The 27,380-nt window shown below is 41.4% G+C and overlaps 2 protein-coding genes across 4 annotated transcripts; both read right to left on the bottom strand.

Moving 5' to 3' along the window:
• On the bottom strand, nt 1–14,853 carry LOC133406317 (C2 calcium-dependent domain-containing protein 4C). 2 transcript variants are annotated; one of them, XM_061683840.1, is made up of 4 exons: nt 14,842–14,853; nt 12,764–12,791; nt 11,280–11,311; nt 1–1,684 (listed from the first exon to the last, which is right to left on the bottom strand). In XM_061683840.1, exon 4 carries the CDS (start codon nt 1,611–1,613, stop codon nt 351–353), a length of 1,263 nt encoding a protein of 420 aa, XP_061539824.1. In that variant the 5' UTR covers nt 1,614–1,684; nt 11,280–11,311; nt 12,764–12,791; nt 14,842–14,853; the 3' UTR covers nt 1–350. The 2 variants fall into 2 exon arrangements, with proteins under 2 accessions (XP_061539824.1, XP_061539825.1); XM_061683841.1 differs by lacking the exons at nt 11,280–11,311; nt 14,842–14,853 and having other exon boundaries at nt 12,764–12,768.
• On the bottom strand, nt 10,999–26,313 carry LOC133406318 (ubiquitin-conjugating enzyme E2 R2-like). Of its 2 annotated transcripts, XM_061683844.1 has the most exons (7): nt 25,793–26,313; nt 19,783–19,869; nt 19,604–19,701; nt 19,128–19,262; nt 14,842–17,219; nt 12,764–12,791; nt 10,999–11,311 (listed from the first exon to the last, which is right to left on the bottom strand). In XM_061683844.1, exons 1-5 carry the CDS (start codon nt 25,970–25,972, stop codon nt 16,994–16,996), a joined length of 726 nt encoding a protein of 241 aa, XP_061539828.1. In that variant the 5' UTR covers nt 25,973–26,313; the 3' UTR covers nt 10,999–11,311; nt 12,764–12,791; nt 14,842–16,993. The 2 variants fall into 2 exon arrangements, with proteins under 2 accessions (XP_061539828.1, XP_061539827.1); XM_061683843.1 differs by having other exon boundaries at nt 10,999–12,791.
• Between the last annotated feature and the right edge of the window lie 1,067 nt (nt 26,314–27,380).

Here is a 27,380-nt window from a genome sequence, read left to right on the forward strand (position 1 = left end):
GTGAAGCGTACAGCTCGGTGACGGCGACGCAGCTGAAGTTGTTGTTAAACAGTGGGGCAAACTCTTAAAGGTTGACGTCTTCTTGTATTGGGAATTTTGAATTTGGTTTGGGGGTTGAGTGAGCCCCAAAAGGGTACAATTACATTAGAGAGAGAACTCATTCTTGACTTCAGCTCAGTTAGCCTCAAGGCCGGTAGCCGTCCGTGTGCATGAGATGAGACGCCACTTGCTGTATAAACCGCGCGCCGAGTAAAGTCGTTGATTCCTCAGTCCCGCAGCTATCGTGTCCTGTGTGTTTATTTCCGCGACAGGTTCAGAAGTGGTTTTGGTTTCTGGTCGCTCTTTGGAGACTAGACCCCCGAGAGCAGCTTGCTCAGCAGGACCTCCCGCTCCCCCAGCAGGGTGTTCCTTTTCAGGCTGGTACCTTTGTTGACCACCTTGAGCTTGAGCGACAGGTTCTTGACCTGGAGCGGGCCGACGGCATCGAAGAAGAAGTCCTCGTTGAAGACGGGGTTGCGACTGTTCTTGATGATGTTGCTGCGTTGCTTTTGCATCTTGCCGGGGTTCAGGTAGACCGACACGCAGCAGTTGATGCTCTTGATGTCAAAGTGTTCGTCGTAGAGACTCTCGGCCACCAGGACGCGAACGCGCAGGCGGGAGGTGCCGGCGTCGTAGTGGGCGCTGATGCGGACGCTGCCGCCCTTGTGCAAGTTGACCGTGTGCTCCCGCTGAGAGGCGTGCTCCGGAGCCGGCGCGCCTCCGCGGTGGAAGGACGGGATGCGCAACCGGCGCTGGACGCCGGGGCTGGGCTCGGCCGAGCTGCACTCGTCGGTGGACAGGGAGCTGTGGCGGGCGAAGGAGCGCTTGGCCTTCACCACCTTGGCCTGCGTCTCTTGCGTGAAGATCTTGAGCAGCGAGGCGGAACGAGACAGCAGCGGCGAGCTGAAGGGCGACGACTCGGCCGAGGAGCAGGTGTCGCTCTCGCCGCCGCTGAAGTAGCGGTACGGGTTCACGTGGGAGGCGTTGAAGTCGGCCGGGTTCAGGTGGTTGCCGCCTCCGCCTCCGTCGCCCTTGCCCGGGGTCTTCCTCTGGCTGTTGGGGGAGGTCACGGGACTGCTGATGTCGCAGTGGAAGAGCGACTCCTTGCGGCGAGTGTGAGGGCTCTCCTTCAATGTGGTGAAGCCGTAAGATGTTTGAGTCTTGGGGACGTAGGGGAGAGACATGGCGGTCTGCGACTGGGGGTCAGCGTTGGTGTCCCCGGCCACGACGTCGTCGGCGCTCTCGATCTGAATAATGTGGCGGTTGGCTGCCTTCAGCAGGTTCTTGGTGTCTCCCGCCAGCTTGGCCCCCAGACGGGGGCTTTTGGCGCCGCTGATCTTCCTCCCGCCGCCGATGGTTTGCTCCGACGACGAAGGCTGCAAGTCCTCCTTGGGCTTCGCCGCCTCGGCTTCGGGGGGGCAGCTGACCAGCTTGGGCGGGATGAAGAAGTCCGGGATCTTGTCGGGCGTCAGCACGTTGGTGTAGGGCGGCGCCGTGCCTTTCTTGTCGCCGTTCTCCCCGTGCCGCAGCACGCCCGTCTCCACCGAGCCGCGGATCTTATCCAGAACCCACATGGTGCCCACCCGCCCTCGGGACGGCGGGACGTGCGGGCGGGACGTGACGGTGCAGTCAGGTGGAGCTGCAGCTAACAACACACAAGGGGTACCAGGGGGGCGTAAATCATGAGTCCACTGGGAGCAAACACACAAATTACGCACATAATAAGACAGCGAAACTTTTGTGTGTGCAGTTTTTTTTATCCCCATTGTGTCAAGTTGGCAAAACCGGTGTTGAATATAACAGTAAAAATTCATTTGTACTTTTTAATTGTGCACTTAAGTACATTTCTGAGTCTGAACTGTTTTACTTTTAATTACGTAAAAAGGGTTGAGTCAGTACTTGTACTAGCCCTATTATTATTTTTTTGAATATTATTCCATAACTATCTGTGCTTAAATACATTTCAGAGTCTGTACGTTGATACGTGACCTTACATAAAGGAGTGGAATCACTACATTGACTTTGACCAGAGTTTTCTTTTTTGACACAAGAATCTGTACTTCTACTTAAGTACACCGCATGAGTAGACTAATGATCTAATTTCAATTAATAGCTCTGGCAATTATTATGTATTTATTACAAATAACCTATCTTTAGTCATCTCGCTATGTCATCAACATAGTGACAGGCACAACAATTAAATGCTCTTCCACTAGAGGACCGAAGGTACGATGAACCTGCAATTAATCAGAAACAGAAATGCCCCCTCTACTGGCGTAAATGTGCACATGCAGGAAGCTTACTTCTACGGAGTCCGCCACCCTGTGCACTCATCTTTGCTGTTTGCAGCTTTAATTATCATCATCACTGATGCTGTATTCAATGAAACCCTTTATTGCAAGCAGGGAGTTTACTTTCACTCGACACATTCGGTTATTACGCATGCTCAAAACAAGTCAAACGACACAACATGGGAGTAAACATAATAGTAAATCTAAGAAAATATTCATTCATTCATGCATTATTATAGTTAAACAACTGAACTGCATCATACTCCATGCTAATAATCATTTTAAAATGTGTTTCGTGAAAATACATTTACAATTTAAAAGAGTTCTTAGTTCATTAAAACAAACAACAAAGCGCATTCGAAATATTTACATTTCAAAATTAATTAATTAAATCCCCAAATAATGTTTTTTTTTAATTCTGCTCGGTTTCGAATATTTTGTGTACTTAATTCACCTACATAATTATAATTATGCTAACCAACCCTATTTCAACCAATACAGTGTTTTAAATTGTGATTTAAAAATTTACATAAAATCGAAATTTAATTCTAACTTACGTAGTTATGTAGTTAACTACATATAATCCACCATATTTATATTATATATTTTTTTTAAAACTCCACTATTAACAACTACAACCAACAAAATTATCCTTTCGTTATATTAAATAATTAGAATTTTAAAACAATATGTTTCTTAATATTTGACTACATAGCATATTACTTTAATAAACACGTACCCCATGAATTATAATCAGAATTTCTTTTTTTTGGGGGGGGGGGTTAAATTAACAACTAAAAAAAAAAAAAAAAAAAAAACATTATCTTTGTAAAGGCAAAATTTGGGATGCATCGCTTGCACTTGGATGTCATTAGATAATGCAGGTGTACCTCATGTCGTGATCTATTATTTCGCAGCAGAATGCTCTAATGAGCAAAAGACATTCGGATTGTTTGTTTCATTCAAGTTCGCGCAAATTCAATAACATCCGAGACGCTCGAGTGGGAGATTTTTGCGCACTCAAAACATCTCCAGAGTTTCAGGAACCGGTGAATGTTAAGTCATGATTCAAAGTTTTTTTTCCAACAGTGTGCGTTGACTAAGTAAAACGTTGTATCCTAGCGGGGGGGGGGGGGGGGGGGGGGGGTGCAAAAAAAATAGTTTATATACTCACGGTGTTAGGGGGGGGAAACAATTTTAAATAAAAAATAAGAAGAGAGGCTTTTCGTTCCGGTGTCGTTTGCGCGGCCACGGGTGTTTCCTCGCCGTGTGCGGGTGCGCGCTTCTCGCGGTGCTGTGCGGAGCGTCCGTGTGCGCGCTTTTTATGTGCAACGCCACAGACGGGAGTGACCAATCAGCTTGAGCCATGTGTGCGCGCACGCACACGCATAACAAAACAGATATTTATTTTCATTTCCATCATTTATATGGCACCTTTCAAGGGACTCATGCACGGACGCTTCCTAATATTCATGATGAAAATATATGAGGGAACGTCAAGGACATAATTACTACTGCAACGTTTCAGTATATTATAAACGACAGCATTTCCGTATAACGTGTGTGTGAACCCTTATGGATTATCGTATGACAGCGTTTGGTATGATGTGCGAGAGTATTTCAGCATGTTTATGAGAGCATTTCAGTCGTTTTGAGAGCGTTTCAGTAGTATATACAAAATCTTTCAGTAGTGTGTGTGTAGTGCTTTGCAGTAGTGTGTGAGAGCATCTTAGGAGTGTAAGTGTTTCAGTAGGGAATGCTAATGTTTTAGTAGTGTATGAAAATAGTTCAGTAGTTTATGTGAGTGATGTAAGAGCATGTCAGTAGTGTCTGAGTGTTAGCGTGCACAAGTAGTGTGTGGAGGAGTGTTCCAGTATTATATGTACGAGCGTTTCAGTCATGTTTGCGACATCGTTTCAGTAGTGTGGTAGAAGACATCAGTATGTTGAGAGCATTTTATTAGGTGTGAGAGTATTTCAGTAGTGTGTAACTATGTTTCAGTGGTGTGTGTGAGAACATTTCAGTAGTTTGTGAGAGCGTTTCAGTAATGTGAGAGCATATTTGTGGTGTGCGAGCGAGATCATCCCGAGAGAGTGTGAGGGCGTTTCAGGATTGTCGCCTGAGAGTGTGTCTGCGGTGTTAATGAGAGTGTTTTAGGAGTGTGTGAGAGCTTATCAGTATAGAATGACAGCATTTCAGTACGTATGAGAGCGTTTTAGTAGTAGTGTGTGAGAGCGTTTCGGTAGTGTGTGTGAGAACATTTCAGAAATGAATGTGAGAGCATTTCAGTTGGGAACGTGAGAGCATCAGTAATGTGTTTTGAGACTGTTTCAGTAGTGTGCCTGTGAGATCATTTCAGTAATGGGTAGAGTGTTTCAGTAGTGTGTGTAGGACACATTTCACTAGTGATTGTGTTACAGTAGTGCGAGAGGAGTGAGTGTGAGAGCTCATCAGCCTATTATGAGAGGATTTTCAGTATATTATATGACAGCATTTCAGTATGTGTGAGAGGATTGCAGTCGCGTGTGAGAGCCTTTCAGTCGTGTACATTTCAGTAGTGTTATGTGAGAGAGTTTCAGAAGTGTGGGGGCGAAAACGGAAAGAACATACACACCCCACACAGGACGGCCGGAGGCGGGATTCGAACCCGAGCGTCAGAACTGTGGCGCAGAAATGTTTACCAGTTGTCCGCCGTGCGAAACAGAGCATCTGCAGCGCTCGCATTGAATCTTATTAGAAGCGTCCTATGAGCGTTTCATCGGAATAAGCGCACATGCACTTGCGGTTTAATTCCAATTTGAGCAACTATTCTTTTTTTTTTTTTTTCTCTCTCTTCCCCGCCCTCTTCTCTTTGGCTTCTCTGATTCGGCGTGTCCATCCTCGGGTTTAAAGTGCTCAGTTTCCGTGGAGACTTCTCTATGGCAACACGTACATGTGCCGTGACTAAAATAAGAGACGGCCTCCTGACTTCATCGTTTTGTCCGGCGTCACCTGCGCAATTACAAAAGGCTATTCCATCAATTCTGCAGCAAGTGATGACACACGTGTGCAAAGGTCGTGGGCCACCACTAACTAGCTCTGTTGTTGGAGTCCCGGCAGTCAGCAGAAACGCAGAAAGCTACAGTACATGATTTTAAACTGAGTTCGATTCAACTTTGCAGAGGAACAACATACTTTTGCGAGGATGTGCATACAGGAATATATTGTCACCATTTCATGTCACTACTACTGGGAATCTTCCAGAAGCGGCAAGCGTACTTACACTCCGTACTTAAGTAGAAGTAAAGATCATTGTGTTTATATAAAAAAAAAAAAAAAAAAAAAAAGAAAGAAATCTTCTGGTAAAAGCAGAAGCACTGATTTCAACTCCTGTCTAGACGTACTATAAATAAAAGTACAGATTTTGAAATGTACTTAAGTAATAAAAGTAAAAATGCATTTTTACTGTCAATTATACAACCCCAATTCCAATGAAGTTGGGATGTGTTAAACATAAATAAAAACAGAATACAATGATTTGCAAATCATGTTCGACCTAAATTTAATTGAATACGCTACAAAGACGAGATATTTAATGTTCAAACTGATAAATTTGATTGATTTTAGCTAATAATCATTGCCTTAGAATTTTACGGCTGCGACACGTTCCAAAAAAGATGGGACACGGTCATGTTTACCGCTGTGTTACATCACCTTTTCTTTTAACAACATTCATTAAACATTTTGGAACTGAGGACACTAATTGTTGAAGCTTTGTAGGTGGAATTCTTTCCCATTGTTGCTTGATGTACAGCTTCAGCTGTTCAACAGTCCCGGGTCTCTGTTGTCATATTTTACGATTCATAATTCGCCACACATTTTCAATGGGTGACAGGTCTGGACTGCAGGCAGGCCAGTCTCGTACCCGCACTCTTTTACTACGAAGCCACGCTGTTGTAAGACGTGCAGAATGTGGTTTGGCATTGCCTGGCTGAAATAAGCAGGGGCGTCCATGAAAAAGACATTGCTTGGATGGCAGCATATGTTTCTCCAAAACCTGTATGTACCTTTCAGCATTAATGGTGCCTTCACAGATGTGTAAGTTACCCATGCCATTGGCACTAACACAGCCCCATACCATCACAGATGTTGGCTTTTGAACTTTGCGTCCATAACAGTCCGGATGGTTCTTTTCCTCTTTGGCCCAGAGGACACGACGTCCACAATTTCCAAAAACAATTTGAAATGTGGACTCGTCGGACCACAGAACACTTTTCCACTTTGCATCAGTCCATCGGGCTCGGGCCCAGAGAAGCCGGCGGCATTTCTGGGTGTTGTTGATAAATGGCTTTTGCTTTGCATAGTAGAGTTTCAAGTTGCACTTACGGATGTAGTGTCGATTTGTATTTCCTGACTTTGGTTTTCTGAAGTGTTCCTGAGCCCATGTGGTGCTATCCTTTACACATTGATGTCGGTTTTTGATGCAGTGCCACCTGAGGGATCGAAGGTCACGGGCATTCAATGTTGGTTTTCGGCCTTGCCGCTTACATGCAGTGATTTCTCCACATTCCCTGAACCTTTGGATGATATTATGGACCGTAGATGACGGAATCCCTAAATTCCTTGCAATTGTACGTTGAGGAACATTGTCCTCAAACTGTTTGACTATTTTCTAACACACTTGTTCACAAAGAAGGGAACCTCTCCCCATCTTTGAGTGTGAATGACTGAGCAATTCAGGGAAGCTCCTTTTATACCCAATCATGGCCCCCACCTGTTCCCAATAAGCCTGTTCACCTGTGGGATGTTCCGAACAGGTTTTGATGAAGGTGTTTGAACGTCTTGCAGCCATAAAGTTCTAAGTTAATGATTGTTTGCTAAAAACAATAAAGTTCATCAGTTTGAACATTAAATATATTGTCTTTGTAGTGTATTCAATTAAATGATTTGCAAATCATTGCATTCTGTTTTTATTTATGTTTAACACAACGTCCCAACTTCATTGGAATTGGGGTTGTATAATACTAGAAGTGGCAAGAGTACACTCACACTATGTACTTATAGTACGCAGATTGTAGTGTAAAATAAAGACTGGTAAAAGTGAAAGTACTGATTCAACTTAATGTAAATATAAATGTACAGACTTTGAAATGTACTTAAAGACAGAAGTAAAAATGGATTTTTGTCTGTCAGATATATAAAATACCAGAGGTGGCAAAATGACTCACATTCTGTATTTAAGCAGTACCGATATTTATATAAAATGTATATATAATAATAATAATTGTGGTAAAAGTACTGATTCAACTCCTTAAGTATAAAGGTACAGACCGACATGCACTGAAGTACAAAAGTAGAAAGAAGTTTTTATTGTTAATTATATACAATATCAGCTGTGGGAAAATTCCTCACACCGTATTGAGTAGAGGTACAGATACTTGTGTTAAAAAAAAAACAAACCTCGAAACTTAAACATACTACTTAAAGTAATGATTCCACTGCTTTACGTCAGTAATGCAAAAAAAGTAACAATTCTAAAATGATTTAAAATAGATAAATGACAACCGCGGACATTTAAAGTTGCGAGTGGTTTTCACCAGCTCATTCTGTATTTAATAAGGGTACCCGCTAACGTCCAATGCTCCAGTCATGCACCAATTGCTGAGTCCTCTTCAGCATATAGAGACTTCTCCATGCGAGACTTATTTGCAACACGTTTTAAGAATTATTATTATTATTTTTTTAAATCACGCTTCGATTGGACAGGATCGAAGGACTGATTGTGATGACGCCCACACCAGCGCAGACGTCGAAAATAGAGAGAGCCCTTTGTGTCACCTAAGGTGGCTAAACAGGTTCATTGTACCTACTGCCATCTTTCATCAGTTACTTGATATGAGCCACATGCTGCATCACCACGTGTAATGACAGACGTTATCTCATCACACGTTGCAGCATGCTCTGGCACATTTCTATTACATTTTTCTTGGTGTTCTTGTTTTCATATTTGTGTAAATTGAGTCACGAGGTCGGTCACGGTGAATTTCCTAAGTCAAGGTGCCACACTGTATTTATTATCGCAGAGTGTGACTTGTACACGTGATTTCACAAAGAGAGCATCAATGAATCCAGACGTTCCGCAAGTGGAAGCTCCTGGTCGAGACGAGCGAACCGGGTCATCCAGGTCAGAGCGCAGCAAAACAAAGAAGAATACAGGTTGGACGTGAATGTCAGGAGCGGAGACGTCTCCACGGCAACGCGAGCACAAGCCAGGTCGACGCGGAAATGAACGAGCGCGAGGTAGCCGGGCTATAAATGGATCCTGCGACATATGACAATCATTGGCTGAGAAACCACTTTAGTGCCTACTGCGTGTACACTTCCTGTTGAATCTGGGGCCACGACCGCTTCCTTTCTACGTCACGTGCCACGTTTCTACCAAGTTGTACAGTGAACCTGTGCATACTTGCACAGGTTGAGGCACTCGCATATTTTGGGGAGCATATCTTCAGTTATTCACTGAAAAACTCACCTACTGATTATTTTTGCGCTCAGGCCAAAGCCATGTCTAATATTAAAAAGGTATTGCGTTGGCACCATCTTGTGGCCAGGCAACTGTTGAACTGAGGTGAGGAGCTTCATTCAGTCAGGCCGTAGCCTTGTCTAATAAAAAAGGCTGTGTCGCCATCTTGTGGCATCTATAGGGAATTACAAACCTTTTCGGGTGGCTGTACTTGCGGATTTTGACTGTACACTTCAGTGCACTTCATCACTGCAAACCTTAAAAAATAAATCACCAAATCTTGCAGGCGTGTTCTTATTGCTTGCAAGTGCAAAAAAATCCTCTATTCTTTTCTTTAAGTTTCTTTGAAAATTCCCCTGACATTTTTAATTCAGCCCCAAAAGCAAGTTTCACTTGGCAACATGAAATTTGGTAAGCATTTCTATCACAGCGGCATGGTGAAGACTGGTTAGCACCTCTGCCTCACAATTCTGAGGACCTGGGTTAAAATCCCGGCCCCGCCTGTGTGGAGTTTGCATGTTATCCCTTCTCTTTTTTTTTTTTTTTTTTATTGCCAAAAACAATTCTCTCAGTTTTGCTGTGGTTTAGTTGAAGAAAATGTTGGCTCATCCAGATATTTATCTGTTTTAGACAGTGACACAACACCTCAATTGAACTGTAGTCATCTGAAGATACTGCTAGATATAACTGTGTGTCATCTGCATAGCTATGATAGTCAGAATTAAAGTTCCGAAGAGTTTGACCCAAGGGTAGCATGTACAGGATGAACAGGAGGGTTCCAAGAACATGCGTGGTAGGTTGATTGAAGACTAAATTGCCCATAGGTGTGAATGTGAGTGCTAATGGGTGATTGTGCCCTGCGATTGGCTGGCGATCGGTTAGGGTGTACCCCGCCTCCCTCCCGATGACAGCTGGGTTAGGCTCCAGCAGCCTGCAACCCTAGTGAGGATAAGCGGTAAACAAAATGGATGGATTGATGTCTATCGCAAGCAGACCCCCTGCGATTGGCTGGCAACCAGTTCAGGGTGCACCCCGCCTCCTGCCCGATGACAGCTGGGATGGGCTCCAGCACGCCCGCGACCCGAGTGAGGAGAAGCGGCTCAGAAAATGGATGGATGGATGGATGACAAGCAGACCCACAAAGAGGTCTCTAGAAGCCAGGCCCAAAAACACACAATTTTGATTTGAAGCGGACATTTTAAAAACAAGCTTCCCAAAACAAACTTTCTCTTAAGATTTTGTCAGAATGCTACCAAATTTGAACCACATCCAGGAAACCCACCGCTTTTTCACTATTTGCGGCAGGCCCTGGTCAAAACAATGACCAATAATCCCAAAACACTTGATTAATTTCAGGGTCATTTTATAAAATTACCGTTCAAAATAGAGGGCTGATAGATGTTTTAAGTCACACACAAAGTGCATGTGTAAATGATCATACGGCAAAGACTTCCCCTAACTTCCACCAACAACCTAGGCTAAACATAGGTCCTCCCCAAAATACAGAGCTCGTCCCTCCGTCGAGATCACTTCAACATAGTTTAACATCAACGTACTACATTCCTAGACAGTGCTTTGGCACCATCTTGAGGCATATTCGGGGGACTTATTTCCCACCTGCAATAGGTGAAAATCTGTGATGAGACCAAAAAAATAATAAAGGTTTTACCCCGTCCACTTTCTTTTAAGCTATTAAGACACACTTTTTAAACAGTGTACACTGTTGGGAAGTTTATTTTGGAAATGTACTTGGTTACCATCACAAGTTACCATGTTGAAAATATAATAGTAGCGTACTTATTTGAATTGCTTTTACAAAGTAATACAACTAATTACATTTGATGACACTTTGATTACTTTTCTTAATTTCGAATAAATGCATTGACATGATGCTTGGCTATTTCCTCTAAAAAGCGGATTGGGGGGGGAAGAGCAGCCTTTTCAAAATCTCAGACAAACTAATAAATTGCACCACAAGGTGGCGCTTCAATGTCATATTTGGAAAACAATGTCACCTCTGAGACCACAGCTGCATGGAACACGACCAAAGAAAGAGCGGCTGAAAAGCATCAGCTTTAGACATTGTGAAGCAGCGTGTGGCTCGTCGCCCTGGGTTATATTTGGTACAGGCCTGGCTGCGCAGTACAAGCAATACAATCAAGGAAATATGAATGACACACAATCATTTTACTAACATAAACACACATACAATCATTTTACTAACATAAACACACATATGTATACACGTATAAATGTAAAAATCCCCCCCCCAAAACCTCATGTTTGACTCAGCCATCGTAAAACTAGTACAATCTATTATGCAAATTGTAGCAGCAGTTCATTACTACTCAAACATTGCCTGTAGGAGGGTCAAGCATAGCTTTAAAAAAAGACCGAATAAAACCCCCCTAAAAGTATAAAAGGACAAAAAGAAAAGATCTACCTACCTGCCAGTCCAGTTGATTGTAGAACACTCAATCTGTGCAATTCCAAAACAAACGGGAGACAAAAACATAACGACGAGTTTCAAACAGACTTTTGTCATACGAGCTGATACTGCCCCCTGGAGGCAGTAGGACGTCAAACAAACACTTTGTGTTCATGTGAGGAAAGCGTCAGGAAATCCTTTTAAGGTCTCCACCATCCCAATCATCATCATCATCATCATCATCGGGATGACTGGAGAGCACTGATGTCATCCTACGCACTCCTCACACTCGCATCCCAACACATGTACAACTACACTGACTGGACACGTGGTACATCATGATTACAGTCAAATTAAATAGTTGAATGAAAGAACTACAGCCCTGGGTTGCCGACATGCATATGAGATTACATACAATTGTGACAGCTAAGATTTGTTGTTTAAAAAAAAAGTTATTCATTTTTTATTTGTAGTAAAGTGTGAAACACTTCTGTTATTTGTTATAAAATCACAATCATCGGTTAAAATGATAGCAACGTGGCGGCAGATGCCACATGAAGGCCTTGTCAACCCAATCAATCATAGCCCCGTTGCTTTGCACTCTGTCATGAACACAACAGCCATAGCACCCCAAGTTTACATTCAATTGCTAATTTAATATGCTAAAAAAAAAAAATACATGGTCAATGATTAAAATAGGTCATACATCACGATGTAAAGTCTTGCATTTCAATGTCCGGCCATGCAAATCAAAGTCCTCAAGCCGTGCACATCAAAGTCGCAGTCATCCGAGCCTCCATGGCCGTCCCAAAAGCCTTTAAGATGTGACTAAATCAAGTGCCTGTGTCACGTCACCGTCCAAAACCTTTTTCGATCGTTCAAGCCTAATAGTATGACCGTGGCGCCCTGCTGACAGTCAGCAGTGCCCATCAAAGTCTGCGGTCACATGACACCGCTGATCAAACAAAAAGTTAATAAAAGCTAAAGCCTACTTTAGGTCATCTTACAAAACTGTTTTTCAAAGGTGAGTGACGCAGTCAATCCAACAAACCGCTGGCAAAACTTGCAAAAATGAATTGCTTACCTCAAGTGGCTGCTCTCCCTAAGGCGGCGTTACAGCGATCGATTCTAACAACAAAACAAGCCTACACAAATGTATCTAATCTCACTATTTTCACTCATTGTCTTAAAAAAAAACATCTAGACTTTGAATATAAGCGCACAATTACACCCCAGGTTTGCTTGTGAGCGAACCAAGTACGTAAACTAGTGTGGAGAATTCAGATGGGCTTTTGGAACTGACGTAACAGCTCAAGTAGGGTTTCGCCTAATAGATGGGATATGTGCCAGCGCACAATCAATGAGTGTGATAGAAAATGGATGTATTGGATTTGGTATGCTAATTAGATTGTGCTGATGTACCTCATAGTCATAAAATAATGTCTGTCTTCTACAGGTCAGCCAATTTGAGGGGGAAAATATTATAAACCTTGACTATCTTACCAGTTTTGCTTCTCCTTTTCAAAAGCACCTGTAAGAAAAGATCAAGGGTCACAAATCTCTTAGTAAATTGTATTAGTGCACTGTATGTAACGTTGTTGTGCAATCAACATTACTATTAAAATTCAGCCCCTAAAAGCCGATTTTAGTTTGGCGTACTAAATTTGATAAGCCTCTCTACCGAGAGTAGACCCGCAAAAAAGATATTGTTGATAAGACACAAGGAGTCTCACATTTGCTTTAACGCATGCATTTTAGGGTCATTTTGGCCATTTCTTCAGATCCTCATGATTTTGTAAATTTTGAGGACTTTTCCATACTCCAAAACCCACTATGTTTTCTATGCATCTTCATCCCCGTGAAAATGTACATTTTGTTGGGACACCCACAAATTAGCTACATTTTTGTACACGTATGCATCTATATTTTGTTGATGGGTGTTGATGGAGATCTACAGAAGCAGAGAAAGCCTATGACAAGGAACTGTGGTACTGCATGCAGAAGTCTGGTCAAATAGTACAGGACATCTATGAGGGCAGCAGAACAGTGGTGATGTGTGCCGTAGGTGCGACAGAGGAGTTTAAGGTGGAGGTGGGACTGCATCAGGGATCAGCCCTGAGCCCCTTCCTGTTTGCAGTGGTGTTGGATAGGCTGACATATGAGCTTAAACTGGAATCCCATGGACCACGAGTTTTCGCAGATGACATTGTGATCTGCAGTGAAAGTAGGGAGCAGGTGGAGGAACAGTTAGAAAGGTGGAGGTGTGCACTGGAAAGGAGAGGAATGAAGATTAGCTGAAGTAAGAGAATATACAGTGTGTGCATGAATGAGCGCAGTGGAGGGGGGTGGAGGAAGGTGTCAGGTGTGTATGTGCATGAATGATGGGGGTGGAGGAAGGTGTCAGGTGTGTTATGTGGCAGTCTCTCTGCTTGGATGAAGGGCAAAGTTTATAATACAGTGTTGAGGCCAGCCATGATGTATGGATTAGAGACAGCGAGAGAGAGCTCTCTCTTGGATAGGATTAGAAATGAGTTCATCAGTTGGATGGCCAAGGTTAGATGCTTTAGAGACAACGTTAGAGAGAGCAGACTTTGATGGTTTGGACACATCCAGGGGAGCGATAGTGAGTACATTGGTAGGATGATGATGAGGATGGAGCTTCCAGGCAAGAGCTCGAGGAAGACCAAAGGTTGATGATGTAGTGAGGGACGACATGAGGGCAGTTGTTGTTGAGAGGAGAACGCAGGAGATAGGCACCATTTAAAAAATAATAAAATGAAAAAAATTTTTTTTAAAATGCCATTTTTGATAAGCTGATCTCAATAGCTGCGGTTGTTTTTTTAAAGTGCTCTTTAAGTTGAGTAATTTGGCTTTTTGCACACCAAAGAGCACAACTTCTTTCCCCATTCAAAGCATGCAGCAAAATTTCACACCTATTAGTTTGCTGAAAAGGTGCCTTGCTCCTGAAATTTGTGCCATTGGTGGTTGATGTGTATTTAAAAAAATGAAGTATCTCTCATGTCCAAATTCACGTCAACAGTTTTAGAAGAGATTCTTGTAATGAAGTGTTAAAAGCCCACAAAATAATTACTATTTGCAATGTGCATTTCACAAATAGTTATGAACTCCTAGAATTCAACATATACATTACACACACACAAATTAATTTTCAGGATGAACCTAAATTGCACTTTCCTGGTTGTGAGAATTTGTATTTAAACTAACTTTATTTAAACTCATCGTGGAGTTGACTTTCTGACATCATTGCGCAAAAGTGAGAACAAACATTGACATTCTGACATCATTACACCAAAGCGCGAACTGAGCTACGCGCATCAGTTATCAGCAGGTTGCAGCCGATACTGCCACAGAAAGACCTGAGTGAAAATTACTGGAACTTTTATGGCTCAGACATCTAAATGTTCCCATTCAGCTCCTTGTTACAAAACAGCAAATTCTGCAAAAAGTACCGAAACATTGAATCATTGGACGTGCATGATGTCAAATTAAATTTATAGTACATTTTTGGTTCATCCCAAAATTTCAGCTGAAAGTCCAATATCCCTAATTTTTCAGCTTACATTTAACACCCCCTATGCCGATGATGCTGTGGCTATCCCATGCAGCCGACACGAAGCTTTAGGCAGAATTCACCCAGGACAGTCACCCTACACAAAAGAGAACGAGAATTAACCAACCTAAATTAAAAAAAAAAAAAAAAACGAGGGGATCACTTTAATGCTCATGGAATCCAAAACAAAAAACAAGAAATGAAACTTACCTTCCAGCATACAAATCACAGCAACTCTTTCTAGTGGTGCAGTAATAAATCGACGATTATCAATTTAATCAACTATTTTGATAATCGATTGTTCAACTTGTACAAATCCTCATTGTAGTCTCTCAACAGTAAATATTCCGATTTCTGTAGTCATGCTTGAAAGCGGACAGATTACTTTTATTTTGAATTAAACAGACTCACTTTGGGAAACACATTTGCCTATTTTCTGACGTTATCGACCCAACCAGTAATAAATTCACATGGAAAAATAAGTCAGTTTAATCTATGATGAAAATATTTGCCACCGTAGTATGAACCTGTAAATGACAAATTGGTAGCAGCTTCAGAAGTGTTTATCAAAGTAGTAGCATTAATCATTACCCAAGAAGTGGCTCTCACTTTCAAAAAGGTTGGCGAGTACAACGTAACTCCTTCTCGTGTGATATTGGTTACGTGGTTTTGTTTAATCACTAAAAAGTACCAAAATAACAAGTTGATAAAGTTATCGGATCTCACTTTCAAAAAGGTTGGCGAGTACAACGTAACTCCTTCTCGTGTGATATTGGTTACGTGGTTTTGTTTAATCACTAAAAAGTACCAAAATAACAAGTTGATAAACAGTTATCGGATTTTTTGTGGGCAATAAACAATGCAAAATAATACCATTGTATACCATTAAATCATTGGAATAGTTGATAAGATTCGATTCTAAAAATATTCCATAGCACTAGTCCTACTTTCAACCAATAATTCAAATCTAAAGATCTTTATTTCAGGTTTTTTTTTTTTTTTTTTTTTTTTTTAAATATACAAACTAAGAAAAAAAATAAAGTCCATTCATCCATCCACTTTGTGTACCGCTTCTCCTCACACGGGCCAGGGCTGCTGGAGCCTATCCCAGCTATCTTCGGGCGAGAGGCCGAGTACACCTTGAACCGGTCGCCAGCCAATCGCAGGGCACATAGAAACAAACAAGTGATCATTAACAATATCCACATGCACAAGGCAGATTGTATATAGTGCATGAAGTCAGAAAGTGAGCAAGAGGGATGTTTTTGTTTTTTTACCCCTGAGGCGTCCCTTGCATTTTGAATAAAATTGCAGCTTGCTTAGGTTATTGCAATAAACATCTTGTATTGGATCTCTGGTTGGTGTCTGCGCTCAAACAATGCGGCTTGTTTAGGTTATTGCAATAAACATCGGGTATTGGATCTCTAGTTGGTGTCTGTGCTCAAACAATGGGCTGAATGGCCTTGACAAATGAAACGACAAGAAACATTGCATCAAAACACCAAGTAGGAAAGCTTTAACAGGAAAAGCCACCCCCTTCTACATTTAATAAAAAAAAAAAAAAAAAAGAAAATGAGACCAAGCATCAGGGTTTCCCAAACTAACGGTATCTAAAATGGGTCTTTTTATCTTTCAGTACTTTATTGACCATCAAACGGGCACACTGTTTCATAGCAATGTGTTCATTATTTTAGTAAGCTTGGGAAACCCGAGCAAGTTTGGAAAAAGGAGGATCAACTCTGCCATGCTAGAGAATCGCAGTCACGGGAAGAACGTGTCCGAGGATGTTGCGATTACAGTGCTGGCTTTCATGAAGGCATCAGACAGACGTTTGCTTCAAATACGAGCGACTTCAAAGCAGGACACAAACTCCTCCATCTTGCGAGTTGCGTACCCAGCAAACAGCTGGGGGTAAAATGGAGGCACGGAAGGCACGAGAGGGATTTTGCCCCAAAACGTGGCAGGGCTTCTCACGCACAATTGCACAGTTGGCTCAATCTCATCGCACCTCTCATTTTCCCTGATGATGATGGGGCAGATTGAAGAAGATTTAGGCGGGGGGGGGGATAAGACAACTGGAGCTCTGTTGATGCGTCACCGACAAACAAAAAAATAAAGAAAAAGAAAACATTGGTGAGTGCACGTGACAGGAAGGTAAATGATCAGTAGTAGTCGTCAAAGTCCGAGTTGTCGTCATCAAGGCAAATGTCCCGGTAGGAGTCGCTTCTGAACTCCATGCCGTTTTCATCAAAGTAGTCGTCGTCGTACAGCAGGTTGGAGCCGTCGTCCGTGGGCGGCACTTTGGTGCGGATGCAGTACTCTTCCAGCGTGACGGGAACCTTGACGCCATCGAGGTCCGCTTCGCTTTTGGTGGCTAGCACCTGCTTCCTGCAAAGAAACGGGTAAGAGAGATGACGGTTCTCAAACTTTAAGGGTCCAAAGACCCCTTTGCAAGGAAGATGTTTTTCCTCAGGAACCCCTCTAAAGCCTAACTCTAATTTAATATGATGGGGTTTATACTTTATATAAAAAAATTTAAAAAAAAAAGTTTTAAGAGTACAGATACAGTCATCCTCCGCTAAATGATGCTTGTTGCTTCCTGGTCCTGCAATATTGCAGATTTGTATTTGCACACTTTTTGTGTGACCCACTGCCCTTGCGCTCTCTCGCTCTCTCTCTCTCTCTCTCTCTCTCTCTCTCTCTCTCTCTCTCGCTCAATATATTGTTTCAGCCTGTTGCAATAGCAGATTTTTAGGATAGTGTATTTTCCCAAAAACTCTCTCATTAAACAATAGTATAAAAAAATGTCATGCCACTGATATAATCACCAGAGAATAATAATTCAACTACATCATTTATAAGAACAATTAACTTTAAATTCTAAAGAACATTGGCATTGTAATGTAGAATAAAAAAAATCTTTGATTAAAAAAATATATAAATAAATCAGACTCAGGCTCTGTTTGCAAAAATTGCACTTAAATATTAATCATTTGGTACATAGGTATAGAGCCATTAACTCACTAAAGAGGTCCAAAAAATGTCTTAAAGCCTGCCAAATCTGAATTAAAAAAAAAAAAAAAAAAACGTACATTAAAGCATTTGGGCTTTTTCAGTTTTTAAATCAGATACCAATAATATCACTGTTACTTTTTAGTCTATTTTTATTTATTGTAAGAATGTTGTGTTACCCACTGTATAATTTCTGCTGCCTCTTGGCTTTAATCTCTCAATAAGCTTTTACCTGGTTAAATAAAGAATAAATATAAAATAAAATAAATAAAATAAAGCCCACCCTCGACCTTTACTTGTAGATCAAATAACCCTGAAAATGAGTTTGCTGAAGTCAACTACTGCCTGAATAATGATAACATGGGCCGCTGTGGTTATGGTTTATAAAAGAGTTTGTATATGTGTGTGTGTATATGTGTGTTTGTGTGTGTTACGTGAGGAACACACAACTGATTAGCTAACACCAAGAGAGCATTTGTACTTTTAATTTGCTGTGTGTGGAAGCGCTTCACCAACACGTCGGGTGGGTCTTAAACCAGGTGTGTACGAACGCAGATTGAATATGATTCATGCATCCCTGCTCATTTTCAGACGCGGCACGCACTTCAAAGGAGAGCCCTGCTTCTACTACTACAAGTGACTCAGTAATGCTGAATTAGCCATTTTTCATAGAGGATAAAGAATATATTGCTGTGAGTATTATGAGCTGTCAACCTGTGTTGCACCATGTGTGTTCAAATATCCATCACTTAAAAGTGTTCGACAACAGAGACTTTTCATGCTAATTGTGACTATCGATGCTAACCATCAGCATGTCTATGGCCTTTCCCATTAATTGTATGAAACTCAACTATTTATGCTTTAAATTAGAGGCACGTCGCTAACCACGAATGGTATCATTTACTTGGAATGATAACCAACAGTCGCTAGGATGCCTTGTCTATCAACACGAGTCGTTGGGTAGAAACTTGGGAGCATAAATGGTTGCGTTTTTCCACACCAGCTCAGGCTAGTTCTGTCCTAACTAAGCCTGGTTGCATACCCTGATGAAGCCTGCTTGCATGAGATGCGAAACATCTAAGACCACAAGCACAGACCAGTTGCAATCGATTCAATGCCCTGAGAATAAAATAACTTGGATGAATGAGAATATTCACAGGCATCTACCCGTGCAATTTTGGACTCTTTGTCGGTGTGGAAAACACCTAAAGTTGAACAGACGTTTTATGATGGCGACGGTTTGATCGCGAGGTCCCACTGTGAACTTGTTTTTTACACCGGTACCTGATGATGTCAATATATTCCTGGTCCTCGCCCTTGCTCTCCCTCCACCTACGGTACATGACGGAGGCATCCACGTTGGCCGGGGAGAAGGTGTTGGGCTCGTTAAGCAGGGAGATGACGCTGAGCAGGATGGTCCTGAGCAACGAGAGAGATCAGAAGCGAAGGATGAGCGGGGAAGGTCAGGGTGAGAGGCATTGAGTTACTGATCGAGACGCGGGACTTGATGGAAAGCCTGATGGAGAGATGAAGGTTAAGTGTCAAACAACCGATCCGCTCAAACCCAGAATGTCCATTGAACTTTTGACATCCTAATCAATCTTTGCTAATGAGGACTGCCTGCAAGGAACTCATCAATCATAAACCTACCCAAAAAAAAACAATCCTCAAGGTTTTGATGGGAATTTGCAGAGCTGTCAGGTAGTGTGTATTTGGAGTTTTGGATTTACCAAACTCAACTGTGGCTAAAGATGGCTTACCTGACATTCTGTGTGGGGTTCCACCGCTCTGACGGCAACTCGCCACTATGGGGGTCGTCCACTGGCGGGTGCAGGATCGAAATGCACACTTCTCCATTCTAGCCGACGGATATGGAAAGAAAACAAATGCTTATGCGCGGTTCAGATGGATTGACATAACCACAATCAACAGACTTTACCTCATAAATGTTAGGATGCCACATTTTGGTGAGGAAACGGAAAGAAGGTGGAGAGTACGGGTAGTCTACTGGGAACTTGAGCAGGGCCTGTGATAAATCAAATCGGGCATGAAGACATCCAATGTAAATCCACAATTCCATAATTAAAATAAACGTAGTGGTGGGTATTAGGCCATTCAGAACTTCTTGTGAATATATTGTCAAAGTATTACAATCAGAAGGGAGGTTTTGTGAAAAAAGCAAATCTAGAATTTTAATCATCAGCATCTTTTTTTTCCATTTCATTCTGGGCTGCGGCGAGTGTAACCATTTTTTTTGGAACGTGTTGCAGCCATAAAATCTAATGATTATTTGCTAAAAACAAAGTTTATCAGTTTGAACATTAAATATCTCGTCTTTGTAGTGTATTCAATTAAATATAGGTCAAACATGATTTGCAAATCATTGTATTCTGTTTTTATTTATGTTTAACACAACGTCCCAACTTCATTGGAATTGGGGTTGTAATATTGGTCACTTTGCTATGGGCTTCTTTTTCCACGCTTTTGTGGTGCACACTGTTGTCGTGCTTTGTCACGCAACTGGTGGTGGCACGAAAATTGAGAATCTATTTAAAAACGTGATTGAGATTACTACGTCAGTATTGAATACACTAGTATTTACGTATCGTCACCAATGATTAAAAAGAATCTGAAACTAGTATGTGGTTGGCAGTGGGGAGTAAATAGTGGCGTTTAACAAGCAGGGAAATGACGGAGTGTGTGTTAGAGCTGACATGGTGCTGTGAGGTCTCGTTTTTTGCCTTTCCACCTGTTACCACAGCCAAGGACAATCCACTGCTCACACCCGTGCCGTGCTTTTGTATGGAAGTAGGCACAATAGGGACTCGGGGACCTAATTTTCTTCGATAAAGCGTGGGGTACACTTGTTATAAACATGCATCTCATTCACAAAATTAAATCCCATCACATATACTGGACCACATTTGCTGCTTCAGCACTATCAGCTGGTCATCGCCACAGATCCCAGGGAGGAGTGACACCCGGAGCCTTGACAGGTGATTCGACACTGAATAATGAGGCTGCTGATCGCTATATTAAGACTTGTGCACTACATAAAGCTCTTAAGCCTTTCATTCTGGGCTGCGGCAAGTGTAACCAAGCCACAGGATCTGGAATACAGCATTATCCTGCTATACTATTCACAACACACTGAAAACACAGACTGGGTAACGGATTAGCCTGTGAACAGCCAGCCAGCTCACTCGCTGATGGCCATGTCACTTACTAGGCCAGGCATCGCCATTGAGGGCACATACACGCAAAGTCACACATACTCAAATGTAGAACATTTGGAATTGTGACCCCAAGTGGACAACAATAATAATACTTGCACCTCACCTGCACAGTTGTTGCAGTATTGTATTATGAGTTGGTATTGTAAAAATGAATTTGTATCTGATTACTCGATTGAGTAATGGGATCTTCGGGAGAACAGATTCTAAAAATATTCAATAGCTGTAGCACTCGTACTTCATATACCTTTTCATGCTTGTAATTTGTTATGTTCATATAAGTTTGCTTTAAAAAGGTGTTTTAAAAGATTTACATTCGTTTAAAGTGTGTGGGAGGAGTAAAAACTATATATAAAATAAGTTATGGTTTCTATCACGGATTTTCCTCCTGAAATATTGTACATCTATTTTATCACCCGCGTTGAACTGGGTCGGGGGGTTCAAATTGACACGTGAATTTTCTGTCATACCGAATAAGCTTAACACCCGAGGCTCGCTGTCCACGGCCATTTGTGTTAAAAGTAATTGTCACTGTTGTGTTGGCACACATCTAGACACGTCTATGTGGAGACAACCACATCAGTTTTGTGAAGACGCACTTGTACACGGCAATGCAATGGACAAGTGCTTTACTAGTGAAGCTTTTTTTTAAGCTTCACTAGTAACAGTTGTGGCGTTATTGTCACATAAGTCAAGTTACCACCGTACATATAGAAGTTATACTGTTTCACAGTTAACAGTGGTAAAAATACATTTGCAATTCAAATAATTTTGATGATTGTGGTGACCTAATAAAAAAAATGCCTTGAACACACCTACGTGGCAGAAGAATGACAAAAGCAAACCAGGTCAATGCAAAGACCCCGAAGGGAACAACTCACTCCATTCTTTACCTTCCCACTCACTCACACTCACGCAGGATATAATCAGTCATACCCAATGGGCCCCATGCCTTGTTAACCTTGTAACCAAATGGTAAAGAAGGAAAAAAAGCTAAGAGAACAGTAAGGATTTGAAGTTTGTATTTCCTACCTACACTTGTGGCTTGGACAATGTAGGGCAATGTGACCGCTTCCTGCATTCACAGCTATCAATGAAACGTGAGCGCAAAGCTACAACGATCCTCACCGACAAATAGCAAATAGGCTTGCTTTTTTGCTGCAGCCCACATGCTTTGTGGGCTGCAGCAAAAAAGCAAGCCGCTTTTTGCCAAATTGAAACATGGTTGTGACGACTTGATGCCATTCAAAAGATTTGAATGGCATTGCAGTTTGTATGTGGTGTTTGCTAAGCCAGTCAGGGGTTTCCCTGCATGCAAAATTCAGAGACGGACACTTCCACCTAACTTCTGGACGTGTCTGCCTTTAAGACCTTTGACGTCCCAAAAAACTTTGAGCGGCATTAGACTAAGTTGGGTGTCACTTTTAACCGCAATTGTCGTATCACGCCACAGTGGTGGTGTGGTACTGTATTATAAGCAGTTGGAAGTCACATCGAGAGCTGTCAAAGACTAACTAGACGAAAAGGATGACGACGACGAGTAAGAAGAAAAAAAACAATGACCAAGACGAAAATGCTGAAGACAATGAACAAGATGAAGTTGAAGAAAATGATGACAGTGACGACAAAAAAGAAAAGGAACGCGAACAAAGACGATGACGAACAAGACAAAGATGACGAGAGAGACGAAAAAGACGCTGAAATTCATCAAGACGAAGAATACCAAGAATAAGACTGAGACGAAGAAAACAATGACAACCAAAAAAGGAACAACACAAACATGGAGATAAAGACAATGAACAAGACGAAGACCAAGGAGGCATTAAAGACAAACAAGACGATGACAAAGACAAAGAAGACAATGACGACAAAGTTGAACAAGAAAACAACAAGGAAGATAAAGAGGAATAACAAGATAAGGAAGAAGACGACGACGACAACGAACTAGACAAAGAATACATAGATGACGACTAACAAGAAGCGGCGATGAAGAACCTCCGGTTGGGAAATTTGTCAATGAAATTGCTCGAGAATTCTCAAGTGCCATTTAAGAGGGCAACAAATAGCAAAGTTAAGGTTTATTAACTTCACTGTTTAATTGTACACAAGCACTTTTGTTAGGCAGTGAGACCCCCGCTATATTGCGGTTGACGCTTAGTATCACAGGAGGGTTTTTTTGTTTTTTTTTTTTAAATACTGTTTGTGCAATATTTTATCCAATGCGCTTGGTCTCTCTCAATATAATATCTCTACAAAACATGCTTATAGTGTGGATTCAAATGGGTATATCGCCGATTTAACTTATCGCAGGGGTGGTTTGGAACTGCACACCTGCGATGGAGGGGGGATTACTGTATTTCATTTATCAAACATGGTTCCTGAATTTTCATTTCCATGAGTGCATTTATGATTCAAGAAAAATATATTAAAGAACAATCAAATGCATGTGAATGAACAGAATGGTATCACCACTGCCTCAATTTGCCAGGAAAACCCGACCTTCGTTGACAGCAGTTAACCCTTCCCACTACTAAAAAAAATAAAAAATAAAAAGACTTCACGCAAGGACGTTAGATTTATCTGACGATATGTCACAATAATATTGGAGCTTTTAATTGGTAGGGGGTAATTGGTTTTGGTTGGTTAGTTGGTTGTGTTTCTGTACGTAGGTATGCATTTTCTTAAAATGATACAATAATTATTTTGCAGACCCCCAATGTTTTTGCCTGGACCCGTTTTAGAATCCTTGGGGTAGTTTCTATGATGTCACTCCTAACATACAACACCAGGTGCAGAAAACCTTAAATTAGCCATTTGTCCCCAGAGCCGGTCAACAAAAACAGGAACGAGAAAACTACCAAAAAAAAACAGTAACCACTCTTTACCAACAAACAACACCTGTTACACACACAAAAAAAACATCTAAAATCAGTCATTTGTTCATTAAGTCAGTCAAAAATATTAGAAAACAAAACGAAACCAGTAATGGCAGTATTATTAATGCAATACACCAGTCACAAAAAATGTCAAATCAGTAATTTGTTCATAAAAAGGAAGTAGAGACTGCCAAAATAAAATGGGTAATGGTAGTACGAGTAATGAACTATACCAGTCACAGTAGATCCAAATCAGTCATTTGTCCACAAAAAGTGGGTCGAAAAAAAGCAGTGAACTACCAAAAACTTTTATTAAAAGCCCACAATCAGAGTCATTTGTTTACAAAAAGTCAGTCAATACTTAAGCCTGCGGAAATGGAAACAAAACCAGGAGAACCAGCAGGACACTGTGCCGGTGACCCTCCTGTCTCCTGCTTCTTAAATGTATTGTGAGGCTTGAGACACTTACAAAAAGACGTCAATGTGAGTGAGTGATGCCAAAACAAAACAGCTGAGTCAGACGGGCAGGTTTCACACCATGTGCCTGACAGCTCACTCGTTCAATCGAGGGCGTTGAGTTCTGTTCCGTTTCCCCGCAAGAGAAGAATCGGGCAAACAGGTTGGATGGAAACCCAGTGCAAAATGAGTCACAGCCACATAGTGGATTTCGCAGCCACGTAGGAGTTCACAGAGGAATCCTGCGTAAGGCATGCACCCTCAGAAACCGGAGTGCCCGGCGAAAATCCACCCAGAACATGCAAACTCCACACAGGCGGGGACGGGATTTGAACCACAGTCCCCAGAACTGTGAGGCATATGTTCTAACCAGTCGTCCATCCTGGCACTCTCTTTACATACCAATTAACTATTACAATTTATATATATATATTTGTTTATAAAGTACAATATGAAAGAGCTATTTTTTTAGGGCTGTTACTATCAATCAATTGAATAGTCATTACATTTATTTTGCATTAATGTTTATTGCAAAATCATTTTTTCCATGAGTGTTTATTAACTGATTGTTTATTTGATATTGTTTAATCATAAAACAATAAGCAATATCACTTGACAGGGAGTGTCATGTACACACCACCTTTTTTTTTTAACCGAGGTACTTCTTGGGTACTGATTAATGCAAAGGGCTACACTAGTTTGATATACACTTCTTAGGCTGCAACCACTGTACATGTCATTTGCAGGTTAGTTATTATAAGGCAGCAAATTCCTATTATTAATTATTTTGAAAAGAAAATTGGTTCACAACTGTTCTCAGCATGGAAAGGAACGGCATTTTTCTATTGCTGCATCACACCCCACTCTTAGAAAAGTTAGGAACACTAAAGAACATGTATTGTTAAAAGAAAATTTTTAAATTAGCTTTCACAGCAACTTAAAGTGAGGAAGAACATGACTGCATGTAGAATTTTTTTTTTTTTTTTTATCTTTGCACTGATCTCATCTTTTTAGCAAAGTGCGACATTGATAGGCTGCAGACCAAAGCAACTCTTAACAGTTTTAACCCTTTGAATTATGGTATACTGTACAGTGCACGTTTTAAAACCTGCTCGCGACCCACCCAAAATGGCTCCCCAACCAACTTTGGGTCCCAAACAGCAATCCGACCACCGCGTCAGCAGCTTTAATTCATATACCTAGGTTTTTAAAGTACAGTACTTTATCAACTGACATCTGTATTATCGTTAAAGAAATCTTACAACGACATATTAGCAATATTTCAAGTTAGCCCCCCCCAAAAAAAGGCATTGAAACGAGTCCATTTTTAAAGCTGATAAAAGAACGGTAGCAGCTGTAGTGCTAGTTAAACTTAGCCACTCACCTTAAAATATCCGCCCTCGTAGTGCGTGTTCGGCGGTCCGAATATCGCCACTTCCCAGTTGTACATGTCCGACTCGTTGACCAGAGTGATTTTGAAGCCCTCCACCGGCTCGTCCTGGAGACTCATCATCTCCAGCATGAGTGCTTTCTGGGAACTGGCGACAGGATTGGACTGAGCCATATTCCAAACAAACAAACGACTTAGAGAAATCGTGTCAAGTGGCCCCGGCGCAACAACAAAACCCCTCGAAAAATATATTAAAAAGGGACTCCCTGGCCAGAGAATGGTTTCAACTCTGTATTCGTGCGGGAAGAGATGGAATTAAATCTGCTATATTGCCGGAGAGAGAGGAGGGGGTAAAAAAGAAGAAAAAAAGAAGAGAAAAAAAAGAAAAAAAACGTCTCCCTTGTGTTGTGGTTAACAAGACCCGGTGCGCTACACACTCCAAAGCAGCTTCACCTATTTCAAAATCGTGCCACACACTTCCGCTACGGAGTTTTCGAAATAAATGTTTCATGGCAGGATCCCGTCGGAAAACTTCTTCAATATGAAACCAGTTTACACACGTGGCTATTGTGAGCTGTAAAGTGAGCAAGAGAGCCCTCGTTTGGCGTGCCGCCTTTGTTAAAAAGTAAGCGTCACGTCCTTATTACCCCCGAACGAAGGGTGACTCGTAACGCGATGTAAAACGCGTTGAGTGCTACATTTAGATTTAAATCCTCTTCTGAATCGATGCGATGTATTTTTCAGTCAAATACAATCCGTCGGTAGGATGAACGCTCTTTTTAATCCACGTGTTATCAGTACGCCTAACCTTTATTTTGGAAGTCATAAGGAAGTTGTCTTCTCCCACATTGGAATGCGACAGCACTAATCATGGGATTGCTTTTAAGAAGCTTCATTTGAATGTAAAATAAAATAAAATAAAAATACAAAAGATACATTTATTATAATCATTTAAAACTTTTTATATAAAATACGGCCCTTCTGTTGAAGTTTACTCTGCTTCTAGCCGTCGAGTAACTTAACTCGGGCAAGGCAACATGGGAACTGGAATTTTGCGTAGCTAAATGAGGAAACAGTTTACTTAAAATGTAGAAAATATGAATACGAGTAAGTCTTAAAAATTTGTAATTATCCAATCATCCATTAAATGTATCCAGCTTTGAGGACTCCTAACCAAAGAAATGCATCATGGGAACAAGAGTTTTGTGTAGCTAAATATTTAAACGTAAACATTTAAAAACTAAGTGTCTCCAACTTGTTACATTATAAGTATAAGAATGTATAGTTTTAAATCTGTGTGGCTTCGGCCGTCGAGGACTTTCCAACTTGGGCAAGGCATCATGGGAACCCGAGTTTTGGTAGGCTAAATGAGGAAAACCTTTTATTTAAATGTAGAAATAACGGAAAGTATAACATTGTCTTGATCTTATGTACCGGTATAACAATTTATTATTTGAAATTTAGGGTTTTAAGCCTTCAATGACTTGGGCAACGCATCATGTGTAGAAAAATAAGGAAACCACAGTTGGCTGCAAACTACAATAAAAACAAATCATCTATCAAAGCTGATTAAAGATGCTGT

The sequence above is a fragment of the Phycodurus eques genome, chromosome 8 (genome assembly GCF_024500275.1).
Source record: "Phycodurus eques isolate BA_2022a chromosome 8, UOR_Pequ_1.1, whole genome shotgun sequence".
Lineage (NCBI taxonomy): Eukaryota > Metazoa > Chordata > Actinopteri > Syngnathiformes > Syngnathidae > Phycodurus > Phycodurus eques.